This window comes from Podarcis pityusensis, assembly GCF_964106645.2.
Source record: "Podarcis pityusensis genome assembly, chromosome: 14".
Lineage (NCBI taxonomy): Eukaryota > Metazoa > Chordata > Lepidosauria > Squamata > Lacertidae > Podarcis > Podarcis pityusensis.
Window position 1 is genome coordinate 49,246,402 of NC_138039.1, and position 24,414 is coordinate 49,270,815.

Sequence of the window (24,414 nt, forward strand, 5' to 3'; positions counted from 1 at the left end):
TAAACAGGGGGCTGCCTGTAAAGTGTGCGTTTGTTTGCATGTGCATGCAGTTTTATTCTGCCGCATCTTTGCCACTGATGTGGTTGGATCATCCATTCACTTCACTGTGCAGACAGTCACAGAAGAATTATGTGCCACCAGAAGAGCTTGTCTTTTGTGAGCTTTCTGCCTACTACTCATAGGGACAAGGGCTTTGTTATGGTCACTGAGATGTTGGAAATGAGGTGAGTTTTGTACCAAGGAGTATCCTAGGAGCTTTTATTCTCCTGAGCCTCCAAAAAGTGACTTCTGGTTGGCCAGATCAAGTGAGTTAATATAATTTCACTAGGTTAAGGTAAAGGACCCCTGGAAGGTTAAGTCCAGTCAAAGGAAACTATGGGGTTGTGGCACTCATCTCACTTTTCAGGCCAAGGGAGCCAGCATTTGTCCACAGACAGCTTTCTGGGTCATGTGGCCAGCATGACTAAATCGCTTCTGGTGCAATGAGACACTGTGACGAGTGCCAGAGCGCATGGAAACGCCATTTACCTTCCCGCCATAGCGGTACCTGTTTATTGACTTGCACTGGTGTGCTTTTCAGCTGCTAGGCTGGCAGAAGCTGGGACAGAGCAACAGGAGCTCACCCTGTTGTGCAGAGCCGAACTGCTGAGCTTCCGATCAGCAAGCCCAAGAGGCTCAGTGGTTTAGACCACAGCGCCACCCGCTCCCATTTCCCTGCGAACACAAACCAGTGCATGGAGCTATCCATAGAGCTGGGGAATTGTTTGGGGGTTTTTGTTGGCGGGGGTTGTTGATGTTTTTTATATTTATAGCTTTATTTTAGATCTTAGTACAATGTATGTGGAAATTGTTCCATTTGGTTGTATATTTTTGATGTTTTATTTAGTTTTTATAACTATTTTTCTTATGTTACACTTAGTATATTTTTCATGTTGTGAGCCGCCTTGAGCATGGTTTGAACCGTGGAAAGGTGGCATACAAATGAAATGCTCTCATAATGAAACAATCATGATCACAAATCAAGAAGCCAGTTCCCTATCTCTCACTTCAGTACACCAGATTTTGCTAGGAAGGAATTCTTCGCCAGAAGCAGCAATAAAATATGGTGAGGTGGCTGTAAGGAATGTAGCTACTTGAGAGGTCTGAAAATTTTACAATCCAGGCCCCAGAGGAAGTCGGAGGGGAAAAGAAAAAGAAAGAGGATTTTTTGTGCTTTTTAATGGAAATAGATATAGGACTGTGGTTTTGCATAATTTATTGGTGCTCTTAATGATCATGTTTTGAAAAGCAATGACAACTGGAAAATGCTAGAAGAGAAAGACATTTATATTTTCTAGGTTGGATGAAAACAACAGCAACACCCAAGTGGTTCTTTTGAAAGCTCACATTTTGGATTCCTTTTTCAGAAAAAAAGGGAAGCTGCTGCTTTAAAAGCCAGTTGGCATCCTGTGGCAGTCTGAAAGCAGAACACCCTAAATGTCTGTCTCAGCTGCAGTTTTGGAATGCATTTGTGAGGCAAACCTTCTTCTGCAATCACCAAATATGGAGCTGCTCCAGGATTCCCACAGGCCTGCAAGAAGCCTGGTCTCACAGTGAGATGCTTTCCCTGTCCCTGGAACCACTAGACAAACGACAGAAGGAACAATCCCTTTCTCTTTTCAAGGAAGAAAGAAGCTCAGAAGACCAATGTGCACTCCAGTAGATGGCCCTCCCATTAGGAAGTGAGGCAATGGCCTTGGGCAGCAGATACTGGGGCAGCAGCCGTGGCCCCCATCAAACTTTTCTTCCTGATCCCCTGGACATTCTCCTCTGTTGGAGATCAGAGGTATGTTTCCCACATGTGCTCCCCCTAAGCTAACCTGCTGCTGCCTTCAGGTCCAGCGGAGGAGGCCACCTCATTGCCAGTGTTGCAGTAAGATTCATCATCCGAGCTTTCAAAGGAGATAAAGAAAAAATCATAAGATGTAGCAATGGCTACTAGTCACGATGACGACTAAAATGGAGTCTCTGTGTGTGAGTGCAGTATACCTCTGCATAACTGGTACAAGAAACAAAGGGCAAGTGACTGTTGTTCCGTTCAAGCTCTGCTTGTTGCCTTCCTAGAGGCACCTGTCTGGCCAGGAGAGGAAGGTGGATGCTGGCCAAGATGGACTCAGTTTAGAAGACCCAAGAACCCAGATCCGAGAGCCCGGCCCTTTTCTGGCTCCTCTTTCCATGTGTTCTAAAAGTGAAAGTGCCACACATTGTATTTTGTACTCTGGTGTCTCTTTCCCAAGTATATAAAGCAAAGCACCCACCCAACCTCTTTGATGCTGGAAGTGGATGCTAGATGGACATCAGCCCAGTTCTGGGTAGCTTTGTCCAGTATTGGCTCTTGGCATTTAGAGCATCCAGTTCAAAGCCACCAACAGTTCTTCTAGGGCAGCAATTGTAGCCCGCTGTGATTACCAAAAAAGAAAGAAGCCCATGCCAGATAAACATGTTGAGTTATATTCCTCATGTCAGTGAAGTGACCACTTGATTAGCATGAACTGCTAACCCTGATCCATAGATTCTGCAATGAAATTGCCATTTAGACACCAATCCTTCAAATGCCATTGGCTATACAATTAAACCACTATGATACCACTTAACAGTCATAGCTTCCCCTCAAAGAATCCTGGGGTGCTGAAAGTTTTTAGGACACCCCTATTCCTCTCATTGGGCCAAAGAAAAGAAAAACGGTGCTGGTATACACCATGAAGTTGTTACAGTAAGCACCACACTTTTAACATTTTGGGGAAAAGGTGTCAGTACCGAGTACTCTTGAGCACCCCCCCCAAAAAAAGCACTGCATAGGGCCATAGTTCCTTGGATTCTGTAGGGGACAACTTATGGGGGCTGTGTGCTAAAAGGGGATAGAGCAAAGGAGGTGGTGTCCTTAACTTTGTATGAGACACTGTCTTCCAGTCTTGCTAAAGCCAGAGGTTTCTATGCGCCCACATTCATCGCTTTATCCCGGCAAGCAAAAGGCACCAGCACAGTTCTTGGGTGCATTGCTGCAGGCAGAAGCACTTAATGAAAACAAAGAGCAAGGCCAGGGAAGGGAGTCCTGGTGACTGGAGAGAGAGAGGCCTGCAGGGCCACATCTAACACATGGCCCTGAGGCTCCTAACCCCTGAAATTTAGCAAGCTAGCAGAGTGGATGGCAAGCTGCCAAATACCAGTGAAGGAGCTAGCAGTGCTCTGGCATTGACCCCTTCCCTCAGCTTCAGCTGGGCAGCCATTTTGCTGGCTCATTTCCTAGCCCATGAGGCAGCCTGAAGAAGCTGCCTCAGGTGGCAGAAACAGAAGAGGCAGTGCCCTGCTACCACAGAAGCCTACTCTAAATAAACAAACAATCAAGTCCTTATGTTCCTGTTCCAATCCTTAACACCCCATGGTATGCAGCCTTGAATGTCAGCAGAGCCTGGCTATTGGATCAGTCCAAATCCCCATCGAAGTATATTCTCCTCAGTGGCCACCCAGATGCCACCAGCAGGACACAAACACAGCCGCAGCCCTCGCTGTACTCTCACACTTTCTTTAAAGAGGGGGGGAATATGGGCAAGTAGACCAACAAAGTGGGAGCATGTGTCAGAGACAAAAAGCTTCTTTCAAAGAACGAAAACCTGGAGGGCAGCAGATGCCAACATGCATTTAAGGAATGTCACCCCTCAGTGAGCCAAAAGGAATACCAAACATGTTCTGAATTCCTGCATCCTTTGAGGGACCAGCTGGTAATGAATTGTTTTTATTGAACTGCTCAGCCGTTCAGGTTCTGAGCAATCTATGTGTGGAATCTGCCTCCTCTCAGATTCCCTTAGATTCCATTTAATCCTGTTTTGTCAGGCAAGGTGGCTTTAAAAAACAAATAGATCACCTATCCACTTTGCATGGTGTATAAGATCAGAGACAGGCTGTGCAAGAGAATTATCAAACAGTGCCCCTTTGTAGAATGAGCAAAGGACACACCTCTTCTCACAACACATAAAAAAACTGTGGAATTTGGTACCACATGGTATGATGATGGTCACCAACCTGGGCGGCTATAAGAAGGGGTGAGACAAATTCATGGAGGCGAAGGCCACTAGTGGTGACAACTCATAATGGCTATATTACCTGTTAACCCCCATTATCAGTGGTAGTGCACCTCTGAGCACCAGCTGCTGGAGAACACTGGCTTGGCATGCAGAAGGTCCCAGGAGCATCTTCAGGTAGGGCTGGGAGAGACCCTGGTTGCAAATCCTGGAGAGCGGCTGCAAGCTAGTTTGGACAATATTGACCTGGACAGACCAATTCAGTATAAGGAAGCTTCCCTGTGTTCCTCTGATTGGCCCACCCCTGGTAAGTGGGATGGTTTGAGCATGTACTGTATGTGAGAAGATAAAGATTGGGATATAGGAGGAAAGGGAGATTCCCCCCCCCCCTTTTCCAGGTCTAAGTTTGCAGAAAGGTTCTAGAGTTGAACTCTGTCTCACATCTAAGATTTCTGGATTTGCCTCTAAAGCCCATATGGTCCTGAAATAAACAGCACTTACCAGATTCCCAGTGTGTTTGGCCTCAGCTGATTTTTTGAGCCCTATGTGCCTCTGCCCTATTTTCTGCAGATGTTAACATTTTGCTGCCAAATTTTGGAGAAACAAAACCCGCATGTTTCATTATAGACTCCAAGTAAGCTAATGAGTAGCTTGTAGTCCCAACCATAGTTTGCTTTGGCTTTCCTTTACAGATGAGAATCCAAAACCATATTATTGTAGACCATTTCCTGCCACTTAATTTTGTAATACTGTTATTAAAAAATAAAAAAGGGATGGAATCTGTCTTCAGTAACTGCACCAAAAAAACTGAATAGTGCCACTGGACATTTCTGTGATGGGATGTCCAAGCTTCCCTGCTCAAACATCTAACCATACTTAGCACAGTACTCTTGTGTATTCAAAACATAAATTGCGGGGGGCGGGAATCAGTCTGGATGATACTTGTAGGTGCATTCTAAACCCATGATTCTGTGTATATGAGCTTAGAAACGACAAGAGAAAACCTGTTGAACTGGTCAGGTTAGTTTCTTTGTAAAATAATGGCCTGAGCTGGCAAGTTAAGTACTTCCATTTATATATCCAAAGAACTAGTCCGGTTGCCCAAGGGACAAAAGGCATTTCCTCATCTCACCTGGCTGGATGCCCTATCACCTTGGAGACACAGAGGCTCATCTTGCTTGTGTGGGAACACCCCCCCCCACCGCAAGCTGTGGTGAGGCAAGATCTGTTGGGGTTACTGCTGTAACCCTTCCATGCTATGCTCAGGATGTATACATGTGTAAATAAAACCATGTATTCTAAGGACACCACAGTCTGCATTGGCCTTCATTCCAAGGAAACTGAACCCTGGGTATGTACAAACCTCCCTGGAGTCTCTTGCTGCTCAGAGACTGAGGTGTGTGCAACACTGTTTAAGGCTTACAAGATCATTCAAATTACACAGCATAGGGAAAGAATTCAAAGCAGAGTTGCTCAGCTATGAAAGCAGCCCTGAGACACATGGCTGAGAGCAGCACAGATGGGCACAGCTCTCTCTAAGCACTCTCTTGCCTCGATTCTGATGGCAGGGCCAGGCCCTGGACTTGTGGAATGAGTAAGGAATGAGGCAGGGAAATGCACTGGAAACCATGGGACAATTACCACTTGATACTTCATTTAATCACGGGCTGAAAACCTGCCTATTCAGGCATTTTAAGAATACCTTCCAAATGGTTAATTGATGTCTTGTTTTACATGGTGTTTATTGTAGCTTTATAATTTTAAAGATAGCATTGTGGTATACAGGCAACCCCGTTTCTGCAGGGGTTGCGCTCCACGTCAAAGTGTGTGTCTGTGGAGCATGCATAAGCCCCCCCTCCCTCTTCTACATCCAAAAGGACCTGTGTTTATGGTTGCACGTCAACTGGATGTGCCTAAAATGGCAGACACCTGTATACATTTTTAAAAAATAAATAACCTCCATGCATACAGATCAGCATGAAGTCTCAATGAATAGGTTGCCTGGAAGAGCCCGGTGCTAGTTGACTAAGATATCTTTCTTTCCCAGGTTTGGGACAGACTTGCCAGGCAGCAGCTGGTGAGAGTACAGATGCATGTCTAAGAAAAAGAGAGCCTGTGCCATCAAAAGTTTTATTTATGGTAAATACAAAACAGTTTTGTGGGCCAGATAAATAGTGTACATACAGTGTAACATCAAGACGGAGTGTGTGCTCCTCTCGTGCTTTTCCTTGCGCAGGCGACCTTGCAAACAGGAGCACATCGTCTCTGTCACCACACAAGTGTCTGAATCATTCAGAAGTTCTTCGGTGCTCACACCAACATTCAGAGTTTGGCAATGTCAATAGTGGTTTTGTTGAAGAACAGAAACAAGGCTGACAAGCCAGTCTTGAATCCCAATTGTTTGCAAATGAGAAATTTAACACTCTTCCAAAGGGAGCAGGGGGGAGGCTTGGATTTGGGTCATTTACTGGAGGCAGGGGAGGACTTGTGGAGACGTTAAAGGCAAAGGCGGTTCCTCATGGAAAGATGCTCAGTTGCTAAACAGGCGTTTGCCAGCCACAATTCTCTTTAGAGATTCTTAGAGCACTTTGGGGGGGGTGTGTTAATTGCCCAAGAAGAGCCATGCTAGGAGATCAGGGGATGGGGTGAAAATGGGCACCACCCTTCTTTAGTGGAAATTTTTCCAAGTCTGCTTCGCTTTCTTGTTACTGCTACAGGGGATAAAAGCCAAGGATGTTAAAACTCTTGACGTCAAGGTCACCTCTTTGCTTTATGCTTGGTCCAAGGCATTTGGGGGCTGGAGGGAGAACCAAAAGGGTCCTCTGTGCACAGCAACACTATCCATCCAGATGCTCTCCTCCTGTGCAAGCCTTTCTGAAGCCTCCCCTTCATTTCAGTGGGGCTTGTGCAGGCAACCTTCCTGATTCTTTGCCCTGCCTGCATGGAGGGAAATGGGTGTTTTCTTCCCACAGGCCCCAAATGCCTTGTGCTGGTTCTGCTCGCAAAACAACTTCCCCCACTCCAAACATTGCACTTTGAGTGGTTGCACCTCAAATTTTAAATGCGCAGGGGCAAATTAACCGCATTTTGAGAGCCTCAGCTCTCAATTGTTAAGAAAAGCAAGTTTCCAGCCCTGAGAAAATATTCTTGGGAGTGTATGGACCATGTTCACTGAAACATCAGAAGCTGCAGAGGAGGCGAGGGCAGCTGAATAAGCTTCTCAGTGGCTGGGAGTGTAACAATGATGTTCCACAAAGTTCTTGGACCCTCCTCCATGATTTGGAGAAATGGAATAAATTATGGAAAGGAATTAATCTCACAGAATGAATTATGAAATGCACTCAATCTGTTGCAGACTTTCAATAACGTTTTAAAATACATTGCCCTGTACAAAGCCTTCAGAGGCTGACAGTGGGACCTCCCTCAAAAAGGGGTCCAAATCTGCCAGTACCCCAAACTTTGCTAAAGTTTTCTATATTTGCCAAGGATTCTGCACTCTGACAGACCTTAGAATGCTTCAGCATCAGAGACGCGACAAAGTCTTTAAAAAAAACAAACCAAAAACTGCTGGCACAATGACATTTCCTAAGGAGAGGCTAAAATTGTACCATAAATTATAGCCTAGCCTTACAGCAAGTTGTTGGCAACTAGAATCCTGTCAAGGCCTGAAGTAGACTGTGGATTTGGAAGGTCCCTCTTTTGCATTCCACCACCAACAAATCAATTTCCTGCCTGTCCCACAGTCATTTGGCCAGCCCTTGGGGAACAATAAATGAAACATGATGCACCCATTTCCAAGAGAGTGATAAGATGATAAAGATGCTCTGATGGGCTGTAGCTCATCAGGCTGCATTTGGAGGAACAGTCTATATTAAGGGAAAAATAAAAATAAAACCACCACTCACTTCTCTGGATTTGGAAAGCCATTTTTTTTAGGGTGGGGAAGAAGAGCCCCCATTCAGCGACAGTCTTCATGGGGCTGACAGCTACCCTCAACTTCCCACCTGCTGTCTGAAATAATCCTGTCCACAGGCAGCTCTACCATTTCTTCCAGAGCTTTCTGTGAGCCAGGCAACACAACCCCCCTTTCTTCAGGCCCCGCCTGCATCCCACCACAGGCAGGCAAGGCCTCCGCTGGAGCTTTGCATACCACACCTGGCGCCCAACGCTTGCACTAGATTTCAACTGTGTTCGGAGAGCATTATTTCTGCAAAAAGTATAAGTAAGCCAGGAAGGCTGCTTGGTGCAATTTGGAGCAGGTGAGCTAATTTCATGGCATTCAGGAGGACTTGGGAAGGAAATTCTTTTCCAGCCAGTAGACTGGGAGGCTTGTTCTGAAGACTTCTGCCGCAGTCTGAGCATGATAGATAATTATGATGATTCACAACCTCCAGTTTAGTTTCCCCATTTTCAGTTATGTGGCAAAGTCTGCTTATATGAGAAACATAACATTGTAATGGTATCTTGTCTGAGGATTTATGCCGCATTGGGTGAAGAGCATTGCAATACCTTTGAAACGGCATTTTCTTAAGTTTATTCTTTCTAGAATGCTGTTCCTTGGATAGCAACACAACGATCATCGCCCAGAAAAATACTGTTTTACTGGCCAGCCGTTAAATTTCCAGATATTTTTCTTCACAGTTGATAAAAGCAGCTTTTGATTTCCCCTGCAAAATGTAACATTTGTAAAAGTATGGGGGAAGGGGAAGTGGGTAGGAGAGATTCCACAGGAAAAGGATAAATGGAAATATATGCCACTGGTCCTCATGGATTCCTCCTTTTTGAACTCAGGTGGTAGCACAAACCCTAGAAAACCTAAATGGCTGCTAGGGGGCAATGTGGGGCAGTGGTCTGCTAAGTAGCATCCTCTCTGATATTACACCTCATGGATCACATCTAGCGATGCTCAAGCACAAATTCATAATATAAGCCAGTTCTTCACTAAAATGAGAGAGAAAAGCTGTTGAGTTTAGGATTGAGATGTGTTTTGTATTAACAGGCTGGTACTGGCCAGGGCTGATGGGAATTGTAGTTTCAAACATCCAGAGGGCCACAGGTTAGCAAAGGCTGATTTAAGCAAGAGGTATACTTAAACAAAAAGGCATTTTCCTTCATGAACCTGCTACTCTGCACTTTTATAAAAATGAACGCCGGTTTGTCTTTCTTGGGTTACTTTATTCCCCCCAAAAGGATAACTATTCTAATTCCTTGTGGGCTAGAAACCTGAATCCACCCCCCAAAGGAAAAAAAAACCACTGTACAAAGAATGGGGTGACGCGTGGCAATGTGCCAATATGGATACTTCTAGTGCAAACAGTTACCGAGAAAGTTCCCCCCACATTTAGAGCGAACCAGCCCTATATGACACTGGAGGACAAATACTTTCCCTCCATGAAGCCAACACATTCAAATGTCTGGTTTCTCTGGGACATGGCTGCTGCCTCAGTCTTGGAAGGAAAGAGGGCACAAGAAAAAGAAAGAAAGAAAGAAAGAAAGAAAGAAAGAAAGAGGAAGAAGAAAAAGAAGAAAACCCACCAGCAGTTTCATTTGGGTAGCTTATTTGAATCATGGACTTCTAAACACCGTCTTCCTACATATTATAATACCAAAGTCCTTAACGCTAGTCAAAGAGAGTAATAAATAGATCAAAACTTCTGATTATGATATAATACTGACTTTATAACCCCTTGTGTAAAAAAGTGAGGCTCTCTCTCCTGAGATACAGCAAATAAGGGCAGGGTGGCGGGGGGGGGGGGGGGAGACCATAACACTGTACCGTCAGTCGGTTGACCAGCGCACCGTAGCTGAAGAGTCGAGAAACAACAGCCCACCCTCTGCTTCTCTCCTGCCCCAAAACCTATTTCAGGAAGTGTCTGGTAGTTTCTTCATCTTCTACCCCTTCAGTTCAGGTTTCTTTCAAGCAAAACCACCAGGGAAAGGTTAGCCTTCATCTTCCCGCAGTTCAGTAGGGAGAAATTTGTATTGCTGCTGACGAATCTGGGCTAGCTTTTTCCTCGCCTCTTCCAGCTCCCGTTCCTTCTTCAGCATCTCCTCCTGCGCTGCGATGATCTAGAAGAATAAAGGATAGTGATGGTGCCACAGAAATAAACCAAGGATGACATAAATAAAGCACAGTACTATCGAATCTTACCCAGGGGTTCAGTTCCAAGGGTTCCACATATACCTGAAAACGCGTGTACATCAAAGCCATGTAAACGCCGCCACATGAGCATACCTAGGACTTCAAAGCTGGAAAATGTGGTGCAAAAAGACCTCTTAAGCTCTTTGCTTTGCTTACTGGGCAAGGCCCCACACAGCACACCAGGTCTGGGATGCTCTCATGAGATCTCATGGGGCCATCTGAGATCCCCCAAGACCTCACGCAACCACCCCCAGGCTTCCAGAGCTGGTGTGCTGAGAGGGCCTTGCATGGTAAGCAAGGCAGAGAACTTAAAGCTCCTTTCACACCAGGAAAACCTTGCAGGCATTAAATTCTTGCAATTTCAATTGGATGGCCTTCAATCGTGCAAGGTTGGGATTGCACAAGTTATATATGTGTTAGATGTGATCATACTGTACGTTTAAGCTGATTGCAATCGCTCTGCACATGCAGGGAACTGAAACCCAACAGATTTCAGAATGTCATGAGGAGTCTCATTTACTTTCAGTGCCATTCAGAGTCTTATTTTTCATAGAACCCAAGGTGGCAGGCAGGCATGAGGTCCTCCATCCAGGCAGTGACCAGGCCCAGTGGGACAAATCCAGCCCCTGATCCTTAGGCTATCTACTTTTGCCGTCACATAGCCTACTGTATTATATGGACTCTTCTCAACACAGTCTCAACAGGAGAGAAAAGGTGAAAATGACGGACAGGTGAAAGATTATTACTGACCTGTGCAATGCCTCCCACAAACTTTGTTTTCACCACGACATCGTCATCGTCAGCCTTACCAAACGCCGCCTTCTGGGCTGCCCTGACCAGATTATCTGATGCACGTTTGACAGCATTCCCTGCAGCCTACAGAAGCAGAAGATAAAGAAGTTAGCAGTATCAATGGCCAGGGATGATGACAGTTGCATTTCAGCAACATCTGGAGGACCAAAAGTCCCGCACACCTGGTGTAAGTCAACCTTCTGCCACCTGACATGCTCCAGATGTTTTTGGACTCTCACCATCCCTGCTGGCTGGGGCTGATGAAAGTCCAACAACACCTGAAAGACACCAGCTTGGGGAAGGCGGCTCTAAGCTTTTTTTGGGGGGGGGGGTGGTCCTGAAGGGTCTCATGCTCCTGCACCATCTCTTCAGGTCATATTTGGAGCCTTATCTCTGCACCCTTTCAACTCTAAAACCAGGCAGGGGCACTATATGAAAGTTGGTAACCAGATCCTAAGCCATTTCTGCCTTTACGGATAAGAATGAGGACCGAAAACTGAGCCCAGAAAGGAATAGCAAATAAACCCACTGGAGTTCCACATGAAAAATAGTCTCTATCTTGATCCCACCAGGACTTTACCCTTGAGCCTGCTGACCATTAATGCCACAAAGCATCCAGTTCATTTAATGAACTTTTGCAGCGAGTCCATTGCCACTTATAGCAAGCTTTAGAGGAGCATTCAGAACTACCATTAGAGGGCATAATGTAGTGCAACTCAAGAGTGAGGTGGTAGCCCCTTATTCAGGCATCACTCCAGCCATGAACTTGCTGGTTGGCCTTAGGCAATCGGTGGGAACCTTTTTGGCCCTGTGGGTTAGATCTTTATCTCACCTCAACTTTTGAGTGCCATCATTATGAAATCAGATGTTTGACAGATGGGTAGTCCTATCTACTTCAACAAGTGGGCAGGACCACCTACCTATCAATCATCTGATGTCAAAATGATGTGAGGTGATTTGTTAGGGGCAGCAGTCTCCCCAAACCATCTAAATTTGGGGGAAGATCGTGACCAAGCAGGACCAAACTTCCCATGGATCAGCTGATGGACAGGGAGTTCAATCCTGCCTTCTGCAGGCTCACCTATCTAAGTTGTATCTCTACCTCCCCCATGTGTGATGTCAAGAAGGGGCAAGTAGGCGTGGTAGGCTAAACCAGGCCCTAGGCTCCCCAACCCTGCTGGATGGAGGTAACAATACTGGCCTACATTGCAAGGCTGTTGTGCTGAATCAATGCAAGGCATGGTGAGGATGCCAAACCTGACCTCCTGCATCAAGCTAAGCAGCTTTCGCAAAAGGTAAGAGATCTGAGCCACGCAACCTTCCTTACCTGCAGCCTCCTCATGGCCTCCGAGTCCTGATCTGCTTTCACTTTACAAGCCACCAGCAACTGTGCTGTGGACGCTGCCACTTGCTTGGCAGAGGAGATCAGTTTCTCCTCGCTGGCGTGGCCTTGGACTGAAGCATTGGCCGCTTCACAGAGGTTGCTGGTGGCAGCTGCCACCATTCGGGCCTGGAAGGAGCAACAACAGAATATCAGGCCTGGCTTTATTGCTGGGTCAGGCCAATGATCCACTAGGCTCAGGCAGGGTCAGATGAAAGAAAATCTAAAATGCCAGGATCTGTGCTGGAATCATGTCCAGCAGCAAAATCCATCTTCTGGTCTTCTGCTTCCCTTGACCTCCCAGTGAGACCCTGTCTGATCCCAGGGCCTCAAGGTCTATTGAGAAGGATGGGCAGGGGAGAGAGGCAAAAAGTGTCTCTCTCTCTCTGCCTTTATACAGTATGCTGCATCCCAGTCAAACAAAATCCAGGTTTCTATTTCATATTTCAGCCCCCCCCTAAAATTTATATCCCGCTTGATTGTAAAAACAAGCCAAGCGTCCAGGCAGTTTACAAAGGTTTCACACCCACCCACCCTTATCTCCATCCACAGAAGCAAGAAGCATTATCACAGTTCAAGAGAGCCAGTGGGGTGTAGTCGGTAAGGGGGTGGACCATTTCAAATCCCCACTTTGCCACAACTGCCCCTCAGCCCAGGCCCTAGCCTAGTGGGCTGCTCTCAGTGGCTGCTGTGAGGATGGAATAGGGTGTGGAGAACCATGTACACCACCTTGAGCTCCTTTCTGGAAAAGGTGAGATATTAATACAATAACAGGTAGCACATTAGAAAAGCTAAGCAGGGCCCGGTATGGTTTCAAATTGGATGGGGAACCGTGTGCTGAGATTCTTGCATTACAAGGAGTTGGACTAGATGACTTTATGAAAATAAAAAAGGGTACAATCCAGCCAGGCAAAAGTGCTCAAGGGCCCCCAAAGCAGGGGTAGCAAGAGCCATGGCCCATGAGGGAGTCCCAGGGAGGCTGCATCCAGTCCCCTACCCTCTGCTTCAACAGGAAATATGAGGGCCTGAGCCTGCAAAATATGAGGGCCTGCAATGCTTCTGTCCAACTGCAGAGCAACAGGGGGTTGGGCGGATCTGATCAGGCCAGCAGAGAGCAGATGGTGGCTACCTTTGAAAAGGTGGAAGGAGAAAAATCTGGACTAACTCACGGCGGAAATAAGTCCCTGAGACCACTGTCCATCATCAGCTGCATTGGCAGGGATGGCTCCAACCTAGAAACACAGTTCAGACAAAATTAATTAGCAGGAATAATTAATTAATTATTAATGACTTATGTGGTGGGATTGATCGCATGAAAGCAACGTTTCATAAAACATTTAGATGGCTTTGGGCCTTGCATCAACATCTGGGGGAAATGGGACAGGGTACATGAGCAGCAGCTGCCTTATGATAAACATCTGGGCAGCATTATGGGCTGCAGCTGAACTTGCCCTCAGATGGGACTGGGAGGTTAAACCAAAATGCATCTGGAAATCTGCTCAGGAGCTCTCAGTGCTTTTCGCTACAGGAAAGGCTCCCCCAGATCCACCTGATGGCAGTTAAAAGTTATACCACGAGGCACTAGAGGCACCTTGGGGCACTTAGCTTAACTGTGACGCCACGAGGCAATTGTCTCATAGCTGCAGGGACCATAAGGGCTGCTGCATTAGTGTGTAAAGCTGTAAGAAATGAGAGACGGCAAGCTATGCTGCGTCTGAACTGTATCGGGAGACAGGCAGATGATGGGACGTTACTCCAGCACAGCTGCCCCGGCATCTGTTCCCTGAACTCCACCAGCCAATGTGTCGTCTCATAGTTAAAGTGGTGACTTACATTTTCATGGGCAGAGTCTTGCTCACTAACCTTGCCCTGGGCAACCAGCTCCCTCTGAGCTGCAGACGCGGACTTGACAAGCGCGCTGGTGGCGGCTGCAATGGATTTAGCTGCTTCAAGGATCTGCTCTTCAAAATCCAGGGTCTCGTCTGCCTGCTGTAACCAGAAGAGGAGACTGTCACCTACAGTTCTCTTGAAATTTCAGCAGTTTTGCCCTTGCCTGGTGAATACTCAGCTAGGGGGGTTGGACCAGATGAGGCTTTGAGACCCTTCCAACTATATAGCTCTATTCTATGATACCATTAAAATAATAATAAAGGAGCAGGAAGAGGCACATTCCACACAAGGCTCTCTAAGTCTTCCTGTGCCAGAAGAAGAATGCAATAAGAGAGGAGGATTAAGCAAAATACTGGCTTTATTTGAAAGAAATGTGGCAGGCATATTTCTGCTGATTTGCTGCTTGGTTAGTCCAGTGGCGATATGTGCCCCAGGTCTAGGGCAGGGATCATGCTCAAAAGGCATCCCATGCCAGAGGTCATGTTCTCACCATGTTACTTAGGTGTGAATGGACACCACTAGTAGGATAAGCAAGGGGCGCGGGCGGCGCTGTGGGTTAAACCACAGAGCCTAGGACTTGTCGATCAGAAGGCTGGCAGTTCAAATCCCCGTGACAGGCTGAGCTCCCGTTGCTCGGTCCCTGCTCCTGCCAACCTAGCAGTTTGAAAGCATGTCGAAGTGCAAGTAGATAAATAGGTACAACTCTGGCGGGAAGGTAAACGCCGTTTCCGTGTGCTGCTCTGGTTCGCCATAAGTGGCTTAGTCATGCTGGCCACATGACCCGGAAGCTGTACGCCGGCTCCCTCGGCCAGTAAAGCGAGATGAGCACCACAACCCCAGAGTCGGTCATGACTGGACCTAATGGCCAGGGGTCCCGTTACCTTTACCTAGTAGGATAAGCTACCAGCATGTAGCCGGTGAGGCGCTAGTGTTCAGGTGGGGGGTTGGGATGCTCTATGGAGCCACAGCCTGATCCAAGTGCAACAGCAATACTACCACATACCAGAATATGGGTGTGTTTTTAAAAAAAATAAATTCCAGAAACACGTCTCCAAATGCTTGGGGTAAAGGTGGCTCTGACATCTACTGATGCCTATTGCAGCAAGTGATGTGATGGTGCTGGGTGGTGAAGCTCCTGCCAGGCTTTGGGTGGTGCAGCTCTGGAGCAGGGCATGAGGAACCTGTGGGCCGTTCAGAGTGGACTGGCCCAAGTCTTTCTGCTGCAGAGGGCAAATTTATTCCAGAAACCAACCAGACTGGCTGCTGAATTTCACTTCAGCACTGGCAGCAGGACATTTTGGATAGCTTCCTCCAATGCACCCAAGGACAGCAGGCTTGTTCATGATGTGCAAGGCACATGGCAGGGGGTGCAGAGTTCTCTCTGCTCCATGCACCTCAGCAACTGCTGCCTGAGGCAGCTATGTCACTCTGCTTAATGGTATGGTCAGCCCTGCCTATGGTTTGTTGATGTACCAGCCCCATCTGTCATGGCTCATGGTCAGGAATGATGGGAGTCCAACAATGTTTGGAGGGAGACCAGGTTCCTTCCATATGTGGTGCAGAGAGGCTGGGAAGGGAAAAGGCCCCGGAAAGAAGGAAGCAGGACCTGAAAGGGCAGGAGGCCAAAGAGGGCAGGAAGGAAGACCCCTTGGAGGGGAAGGTGCGGGACTTGAGGGATAGCGGGTGCAATTAAAAGACGGGGGAGAGAGGGAAAGAATCAGTGGTAAGAGTTGCCTCTGGCCAAGAGCTACTGATACAAGGACATGGTTTGAAATATCCCCCGCCCCTGAAGCTGAAACAATCACAAATGTGGGGGAATTAATTTGGCTTTTACTATACAGACTCTGAAATAATGGGAAATGAAAATATATTATGTCAGACCATCTTTCTGTCTCCGTTTTGTTTTTTTGTTTGAATTGCAGGGAAGGGATCTTTTAAACACTTATACTATCTTTCCCAAAAAAAAACTTCCTCTGTGAAACAGTCACTCGAGGTTGAGGATTAACTTTCATAAGGAAGGTGGCAGAGAGTCTTAGGATTCTAAAATGGTCCCCCCTGCCCTGCAATAGACAAACCGCCATTATTATTATTTTGCAATGCATGGGAGCTCATAGTTGAATATAGGTTCAACAGAGATTAGCACACAGAGAAGGCTGAGTTCAGCTCTGTTAAGTCACCCCTGTTATCTGTAAGTTTGCTGCCCATTACATGTAGCTCAAGAGTGAAGTCATATTAAGATCTGTTTGGCTGGGCCAGACCAAAGGTACCAGGATTAGATGCCTGGCCATGATTTGCCAGGCGCCTCCAGATGCTTCCAAGCAAGGCAAGTAAGTGATGGATTTCCCTTCTTATTTCTCCCAGGAGGCAGCACTCAAGGGTCTACTGCCTCTGTATGTGGGGGTGCCAGCAGGCAGTCACAGCTGTTAAGCCGTAAAAGGGCCTACCCCTCCACCACAGTTTTTCTTATTCTTTTGGTTTATTTTACAAAACCAACTATGCTACAGAGGCCACCGCTACCACCATGTCAAGTGGCAGGGAGTTCCAAATCCGCCATCTTCCCACGATGCTTGAAAGAGGGAGCTTGGTTTTCTCCACTGCATGTATCCTCTGAACCAGATTGAAAGAAGCAGCAGAATCGGCAGGCAGTTCTTCTAAACCTTTAACAAGCCTCTTTGCAAACTCCGTTTTGCCTCCTGCTACGTTTTCTATATATTTATATATCTCTCATCTAAAAAGTCCCCGGAGACAGAGCGGGACACTGTAGGAATGTTTGATATATAGTTGGACTAAATAACAACCTAATATATCAAACATATCACACAGAGTCCTGCAGAAAAAAGGCATCCAGTTTTGGACTCAGCTTGAAATACGGATTAGACTCAACAGCAGGAAGCCACAGGGGGGCCAGATCTCGATAAAACCTTCCCCGCCCTTCCTCAAACACGGTCCTCCTCCTTCAAATACTGAAGCCAGCAGGGCAAGCTAGATGGGAACCTCAGGGGCAGCAGGCTGCGTGCTTGCGGGAAGGCGGTCTGAAGGGGGGGCGGGGGGGGGCAGCCCATCGCCTGAGCAGAGCATCACTGCCCTCTACCTGCATCCTAGCAGAAATTGTGGAAAGCCATTTATATCCCTATCACAGAACACAAAGCAGAGACAAACTGATTTCATTTACACAACATGAATAACTTCTTATAAGACTTTCATGTCAGGAAGCATCTTGATAAATGAAGAATCGTATCGTAGCACCAACAGGCAATGCAGCAGCCCTACACCGCCTCCCTCCTCTCAACCTTGCTGCGCAAAATGCTTTGACATTCAACGGAGGTGGCGATCTGCTGTGATGCAGACTTTGTGCACAACACGAAGTGCAATATAGAGTATGTTGTTGTTGTTTAGTCGTTTAGTCGTGTCCGACTCTTCATGACCCCATGGACCAGAGCACGCCAGGCACTCCTGTCTTCCACTGCCTCCCGCAGTTTGGTCAGACTCATGTTTGTAGCTTCGAGAACACCGTCCCACCATCTCATCCTCTGTCGTCCCCTTCTCCTTGTGCCCTCCATCTTTCCCAACATCAGGGTCTTTTCCAGGGAGTCTTCTCTTCTCATGAGGTGGCCAAAGTATTAGAGCCTCAGCTTCACGATCTGTCCTTCCAGTGAGCACTCAGGGCTAATTTCCTTCAGAATGGATACGTTTGATCTTCTTGCAGTCCATGGGACTCTCAAGAGTCTCCTCCAGCACCATAATTCAAAAGCATCAATTCTTCGGCGATCAGCCTTCTTGATGGTCCAGCTCTCACTTCCATACATCACTACTGGGAAAACCATGAGTTTAACTATATGTACCTTTGTTGGTAAGGTGATGTCTCTGCTTTTTAAGATGCTGTCTAGGTTTGCCATTGCCTTTCTCCCAAGGAGCAGGCGTCTTTTAATTTCGTGACTGCTGTCACCATCTGCAGTGATCATGGAGCCCAAGAAAGTAAAATCTCTCACTGCCTCCATTTCTTCCCCTTCTATTTGCCAGGAGGTGATGGGACCAGTGGCCATGATCTTCGTTTTTTTGATGTTGAGCTTCAGACCATATTTTGTGCTCTCCTCTTTCACCCTCATTAAAAGATTCTTTAATTCCTCCTCACTTTCTGCCATCAAGGTTGTGTCATCTGCATATCTGAGGTTGTTGATATTTCTTCCGGCGATCTTAATTCCGGCTAGGGATTCATTCAGCCCAGCCTTTCGCACGATGAATTCTGTATATAAGTTAAATAAGCAGGGGGACAATATACAGCCTTGCCGTACTCCTTTCCCAATTTTGAACCAGTCAGTTGTTCCATATCCAGTTCTAACTGTAGCTTCTTGTCCCATGTAGAGATTTCTCAGGAGACAGATGACGTGATCAGGCACTCCCATTTCTTTAAGAACTTGCCATAGTTTGCTGTGGTCGACACAGTCAAAGGCTTTTGCATAGTCAATGAAGCAGAAGTAGATGTCTTTCTGGAACTCTCTAGCTTTCTCCATAATCCAGCGCATGTTTGCAATTTGGTCTCTGGTTCCTCTGCCTCTTCTAAATCCAGCTTGCACTTCTGGGAGTTCTCGGTCCACATACTGCTTAAGCCTGCCTTGTAGAATTTTAAGCATAACCTTGCTAGCGTGTGAAATGAGTGCAATTGTGCGGTAGTTGGAGCATTCTTTGGCACTTCCCTTCTTTGGGATTGGGATGTAGACTGATCTTCTCCAATCCTCTGGCCAGTGCTGAGTTTTCCAAATTTGCTGGCATATCAGGTGAAAGGCATGCTGGTTTGAAAGGGATGATTTCCACATCACAGACTCCTCACTGCAGAAGTATAGGATATTCTATACTCTATATTGAGTGTTGACTCAATACACTCAACACTCAATATAGAGTATAGAATATCCTATACTTCTGCAGTGAGGAGTCTGTGATGTGGAAATCATCCCTTTCAAACCAGCATGCCTTTCACCTGATATTTTTACACAATGTATTTAGCGAGGCCTGGGGCACCTGCCTCTGATCACCAGGAAATCCTTCCTGGCCACTCCTCTTGGGTTTTGCAAAATGTCCCCCCTTAAAATGTTCTATGCAAAATTGGAGACTTTGTCCCTCAAATCTCTTCGTTATTTTAAGCCTTTGCTGATAATATTGTGAGGATGATCTTTCCTTCTGGAGGGGCCTCGTTTTCTTGATATATTTCCAGGACAGAATGATTCTCTGGAGTCCCTGGACCACAAGAAGGACCATCTTTGCTAGGGGAGTTTTGAGGAGATGCAAAAAAAGGGAGTCACCCTCGTGCTTAAGATCTTCTGATGCGACCCTACTCCAGACCCCCACCTTCTGTATCCAGGGCAGCTGTCTACCAGCTCCATCTGGTACGCAGGCTGAGACCCTACCTGACTATCTTGCCAGAGTGGTGCATGCTCTAGTTATCTCCCGCTTGGACTACTGCAATGCACTATTGCAATGCACTGCAATGTGGGGCTACCTTTGAAGGTGACCCAGAAACTACAACTAATCCAGAATGCGGCAGGGAGTGTGGTGACTGGGAGCGGCCGCTGAGACCATATAACACCGGTCCTGAAAGACCTACATTGGCTCCCAGTACATTTCCGAGCACAATTCAAAGTGTTGGTGCTGACCTTGAAAGCCCTAAACGGCCTCAGTCCAGTATACCTGAAGGAGCGTCTCCACCCCCATTGTTCTGCCCGGACACTGAGGTCCAGCGCCGAGGGCCTTCTGGTGGTTCCTTCACTGTGAGAAGCAAAGTTACAGGGAACCAGGCAGAAGGCCTTCTTGGTAGTGGCTCCCGCCCTGTGGAACACCCTCCCATCAGATGTCAAAGTGATAAACAACTACTTGTCATCTAGAAGACATCTGAAGGCAGCCCTGTTTAGGGAAGTTTTTAATCTGAGACATTTTAATGTATTTTTAATCTTTGTTGGAAGCCGCCCAGAGTGGCTGGGAAAACCCAGCCAGATGGGCTTGGTACAAATAAGTAATAATAATAATAATAATAATAATAATAATTAGGGTGAAGTGAGCTTGCCCTGTCTCTTGCTCACCTTAGGCTTGGCTCTTGGCTTTAGCTGCTCCAACTTCTTTGCAGCAGCTTCAATCGATGCAGCAGCTCCCAGCAACTCTGTCTCGGCAATGACTGTGGGGTCCTCTGGATCCACCCATTCGGTGCCTGCATGGAGTTTTTTTAAAAGAGAAGAACCATCACACCAGTTGCTGTAGCAGCTGAAGCTGGAACAGACCATGGCTCCTGCCACCATGCCCCAAACATGATGTCAAAAGTAAAAAGGAAAAGGTGGAGTCAGGAGGGACATCTCCACCCCCTCCAACCCCCCTCTGGCTTATTAGGGGTTTGGATCACGCTGTAAGTATCTATGCTGTGTGTCACCTGGTTAAAGAAATATTAGTTGATTAATTGTATGAGGCGGAGTTGAATTGTATGCAAACTTTTTATCACCTTTATGCATTTTCAGTACTAAATATAGCCGAATCACATAAACTTGATTAATTAAAAACAATAATTTTGAAGCAGACACACACATTTGTTGCTTTTAGATGATGCATTTGGTTGTCCTGGCAAGTGCCATCTACACCCCTCCTCCTGTGTGTGTGTGTGTGTGTGTGTGTGTGTGTGTGTGATAGAGATAGACAGATAGCGAGAGAAAGAGTTCTTCTAAAATGCTGCTCATAGTTGCCACATTTTATACTTCTGTTAATTGAAAAAAAACCCCACCCTCAGCCTATCATAGCAGCCTATCAAAAGTCATTAATCTAAAAGACTAAGCCTTGCAGCCATACTTCTTATTAACCCCTGTGCTTATAAGGCCCAGTGAAATGAATGTGGCTGACAGTAGATTCCTATCTCTGAGCCCAGAAGGTGAGACCATTTGCATGTTATGACAGCAGAGCAGCCAAACTCACCTTTCATTGCTTCGGCTGACTGTATGAGCTCTGTGACAGCACTAGCAACCCTCTTTGACAAGGCAGCCAACTGATGCTTCAGTTCTGGGGTGGGCTTCTGGAGAATCTGGAGGTGCAAATTAGAGTGGAGACTAACATTTTAGTCCTGTGCCAGAAGTCTGTAGATGTTCAATCTTTGTTTGCTAGCCAAACAGCAGCTGTTTAGGCACCATCGCTCTTTCTTTTGCAAAACAAGTCCTCCTTCCTGGGTACTTGAGCCCAGCCAATCAGGGTCCATAGAAGCATTGCTACTTCAGTGTCAATACAGAGTGAGGGCAACCCTTCCTGGAGCAGTTCCTAATTATTTCAAATGGAGCTTCCATCAAAGAAGATCCACTTAGTTGTATTTTCCTCTAAAATAAAAAAGCTCCATATGTTTTAACCTCTCCTCATAAGGAAGGGGGTCCAACCTCCTCTTGATACAACAGCAAGTAAGGTTGTTGAGAGTGAATGAGTAGACCCACAACCTGGGGATCCTGGTATTCTGGGCAAAGGCTTGCCCAGCCCTCACCTCCTAAACTGGCAAGGGAACTCATTGCTAGTTTGGAATGTAAGATGCTTCTCTCACCCTATAATTAACCGGGCCTTAGGTATAATTCAATGGCAAATGCCGCACATAACTCTAAGCCACGATTCGTTCTAACCAGAGTTTTGTCAACAAACCATAAATTATGTCAGAGATAAGCAAACAACCTGGGCTTCGTTTCTCCAAAGCTTAGTTCATTTCCAAACTGTTCTTGCCTTGTGCCTCTGTAGCTTCGTGAGAGTCTGGGGTGGGGTGGTGAAACAAGCCATGGCTCAGCTGGGTCTGGACATAATGTCAAGCCATTGTTAAAGTGAGATATGGTTTGTAGGTCATTACAATTTGATGCCAGAAAACTAACCATGGTTAGTCTATTGGACTGAGTTGGGATATTCGAAGAAAACCACACTTCGGTGAAACCAACCAAGTTATATGCGAACTGAGCAACAGCAATCTCATAAAATGCATTCGTATCCTTAAGGTCCAAATCAGTTTTTGGTTATGTCCCAGTGCTGAGGCAGAAAGGGAAATTATTGAAGGCTGGCTTTAAAAATATCTAGCAAATCCCTTTTGAGCAATCAAGCTCCTGAATATAAATGATTCTGCTGCGTAGGTTCCTGTAATGATATTTAAAAGGTTTCATTCTTCTCACACTGTTTGCCTTGTTAGCGACAGGTGATAACACAACTGTGCCTTTTGTTTCTGCTTTATCTCTATTCCAACACATGCCCATTAATTCAATTTAACAAGAAGCTTTACAATACATGTAAAGCAAAATACAAAATACATGGTCCGCCTGTGCTCATCATTGTCTGGGCAATGTAGACGTTTCTATTCAGACGGCTTAATGGCCAAGAGGGAGCTTCTGGCAATTCACTGGCGTGATTGGACTCACAAATTACTTAGATGCAGCTTTTTGGAACCCACACCCTGTATTGCTCAGAGTTAGAATGTCAATGGAAGACCACAATGTTCAGGGAGGGGGAATGGCAGAGGTGACCTTACTAAGAGATAAGCCAATGTGATCACTTCAGTTGGGAGATTCTGGGCGCCACTGGGAATGGCAGTGTGGGAGTCAGGCACAGCCAACTCATCAAGTCTATCAGGGCCAGCCCAATACATTTTGCCACTTGGGGCAAACCAGAAAATTGTGCCTCCTCTGCTGCCCCTGCCTGCTCCTCCTCTGCCACTGCCTGAGGCTACTGGAGGTTGCTTGGGGAAGCCGTGGAGTGAAGGCAGCGGGGGATAAAAAATGAGGCTGAAGAGCAGCAGGCGGTGGTGGCAGAAGGGTCCTGCTCTTCCCAGGCAGTGCATGGGCAACAAATGCAGGAGGCGGTGAATGGTCCACTCTTGTGCTTCCCGGATCTGCCACCCCTCCCAGCTGCCCCCAATCTGCCTCAGGTGACTGCCTCACTGAGCCTAATGTGTGGGCCAGTCCTGGAACTTAAACCCTCTGCTGCTGAACAACGCCTGGGTTTGTTTTAACAAGGTTTCTTGCACCCATACTAGCTGTTACATGGTGCTACTGTTTGAAGTTTCTTCCCCATGTACCAAAAATATATTTGAGCAGCCGTGGATCATAGAAATTGCCCTTACTCTGAGTCAGATCACTGATGGCTAGAATTGCATTTTACCAGCTTGGGTTGGTGTTGCCCATTCTCATCACATCCAGTCTTGACTACTGTGGTGCACTCTACTACTTAGAGACAGTCTAGACATTTTACCAGGTGCAAAATGCAGCCATTCAAGTCCTGGCAGAGAAAAGTGGCCTGTGTGACACCATTATCTGGTTGATGGCCTTGTTAAAATTTGCCATAATTTGGCGCTGCTGGTTTTCATATTGTGGCCATTTCTTCTGGAAGCTTTTGTAACTTATCTGTTTTATTACTGTTTCAATTTGTATTTCAAAATTCACCTTGAGTGAATTTTATTCAGGAAGATAGCAAACAAATATTTCAAAGTTAATTAATAAATCAAATTTATAAATAAACAACAAATTTAGAACATCCCCCCCACTCTGACAGGCAGTGGCTCCCAGCATATGAGGCTTTTTCTGTCACCTGTTACCTGATCCATTTTAACTGGAGATGAAGAGGACCTGGAACCTTCTGCATGCAAAGCAGATGTTCTACCACTTCCTCCCCTGCACAATGTACAAAGATGAGGAAGAACACAATCCTTCCATGTTGGTACCCTCTGACCAAGAGATGCCGGTCCTTTGCCTCTCACAACTCCTCAGGAAATCACAATGCTAACCACAGCAGTCATCACAAACTAGCCTCAACATACCTTTGCTGTCCTTTGGCAGAGGTATAGAGGGGTTTTCCCCCTTGTCCCTTACCATGAGAACATGTTCCAGCAGCTCCAGGTATCCCAGGGTGCACTCTGTTCCGTAGCGGAGAGCTCTTGTCCGGACATCTTCGCTTACGTCGTGGTGGTACGAAGCTTGCTAAGGATGCAAAAGAACATGCTTAGGCAAGAGAAAGGCAGTGATGATGCTATGTTAAAATTCTTCATTTAACAAGACAACGCAATTAAAAAGAAAACCTGGTATATGAAAACATAACCACTTTAGCAGCACTTGAAAAGGGAAAGCTCTGGCTATAGTCAGCTAGTCTTGGGGTAGACATGCATAAGATTGCAC

General features: G+C 46.4%; 1 protein-coding gene across 6 annotated transcripts in view; it reads right to left on the reverse strand.

Moving 5' to 3' along the window:
- Positions 1-6,174: 6,174 nt before the first annotated feature.
- Positions 6,175-24,414, reverse strand: part of TLN2 (talin 2) — a 176,186-nt gene continuing 157,946 nt past the window's right edge. For 5 of the 6 annotated variants that reach the window (XM_080980649.1, XM_080980648.1, XM_080980652.1 and 2 more), the window contains exons 50-57: positions 24,112-24,219; positions 21,209-21,314; positions 20,335-20,459; positions 14,237-14,362; positions 13,543-13,605; positions 12,320-12,502; positions 10,951-11,076; positions 6,175-10,127 (exon numbers count right to left, since the gene is read on the reverse strand). In XM_080980649.1, the coding sequence (XP_080836775.1) occupies positions 9,999-10,127; positions 10,951-11,076; positions 12,320-12,502; positions 13,543-13,605; positions 14,237-14,362; positions 20,335-20,459; positions 21,209-21,314; positions 24,112-24,219 (966 nt within the window). In that variant the 3' untranslated portion in view covers positions 6,175-9,998. The remainder of the gene's footprint in view (positions 10,128-10,950; positions 11,077-12,319; positions 12,503-13,542; positions 13,606-14,236; positions 14,363-20,334; positions 20,460-21,208; positions 21,315-24,111; positions 24,220-24,414) is intronic. The other variant, XM_080980653.1, reaches the window with a different exon arrangement.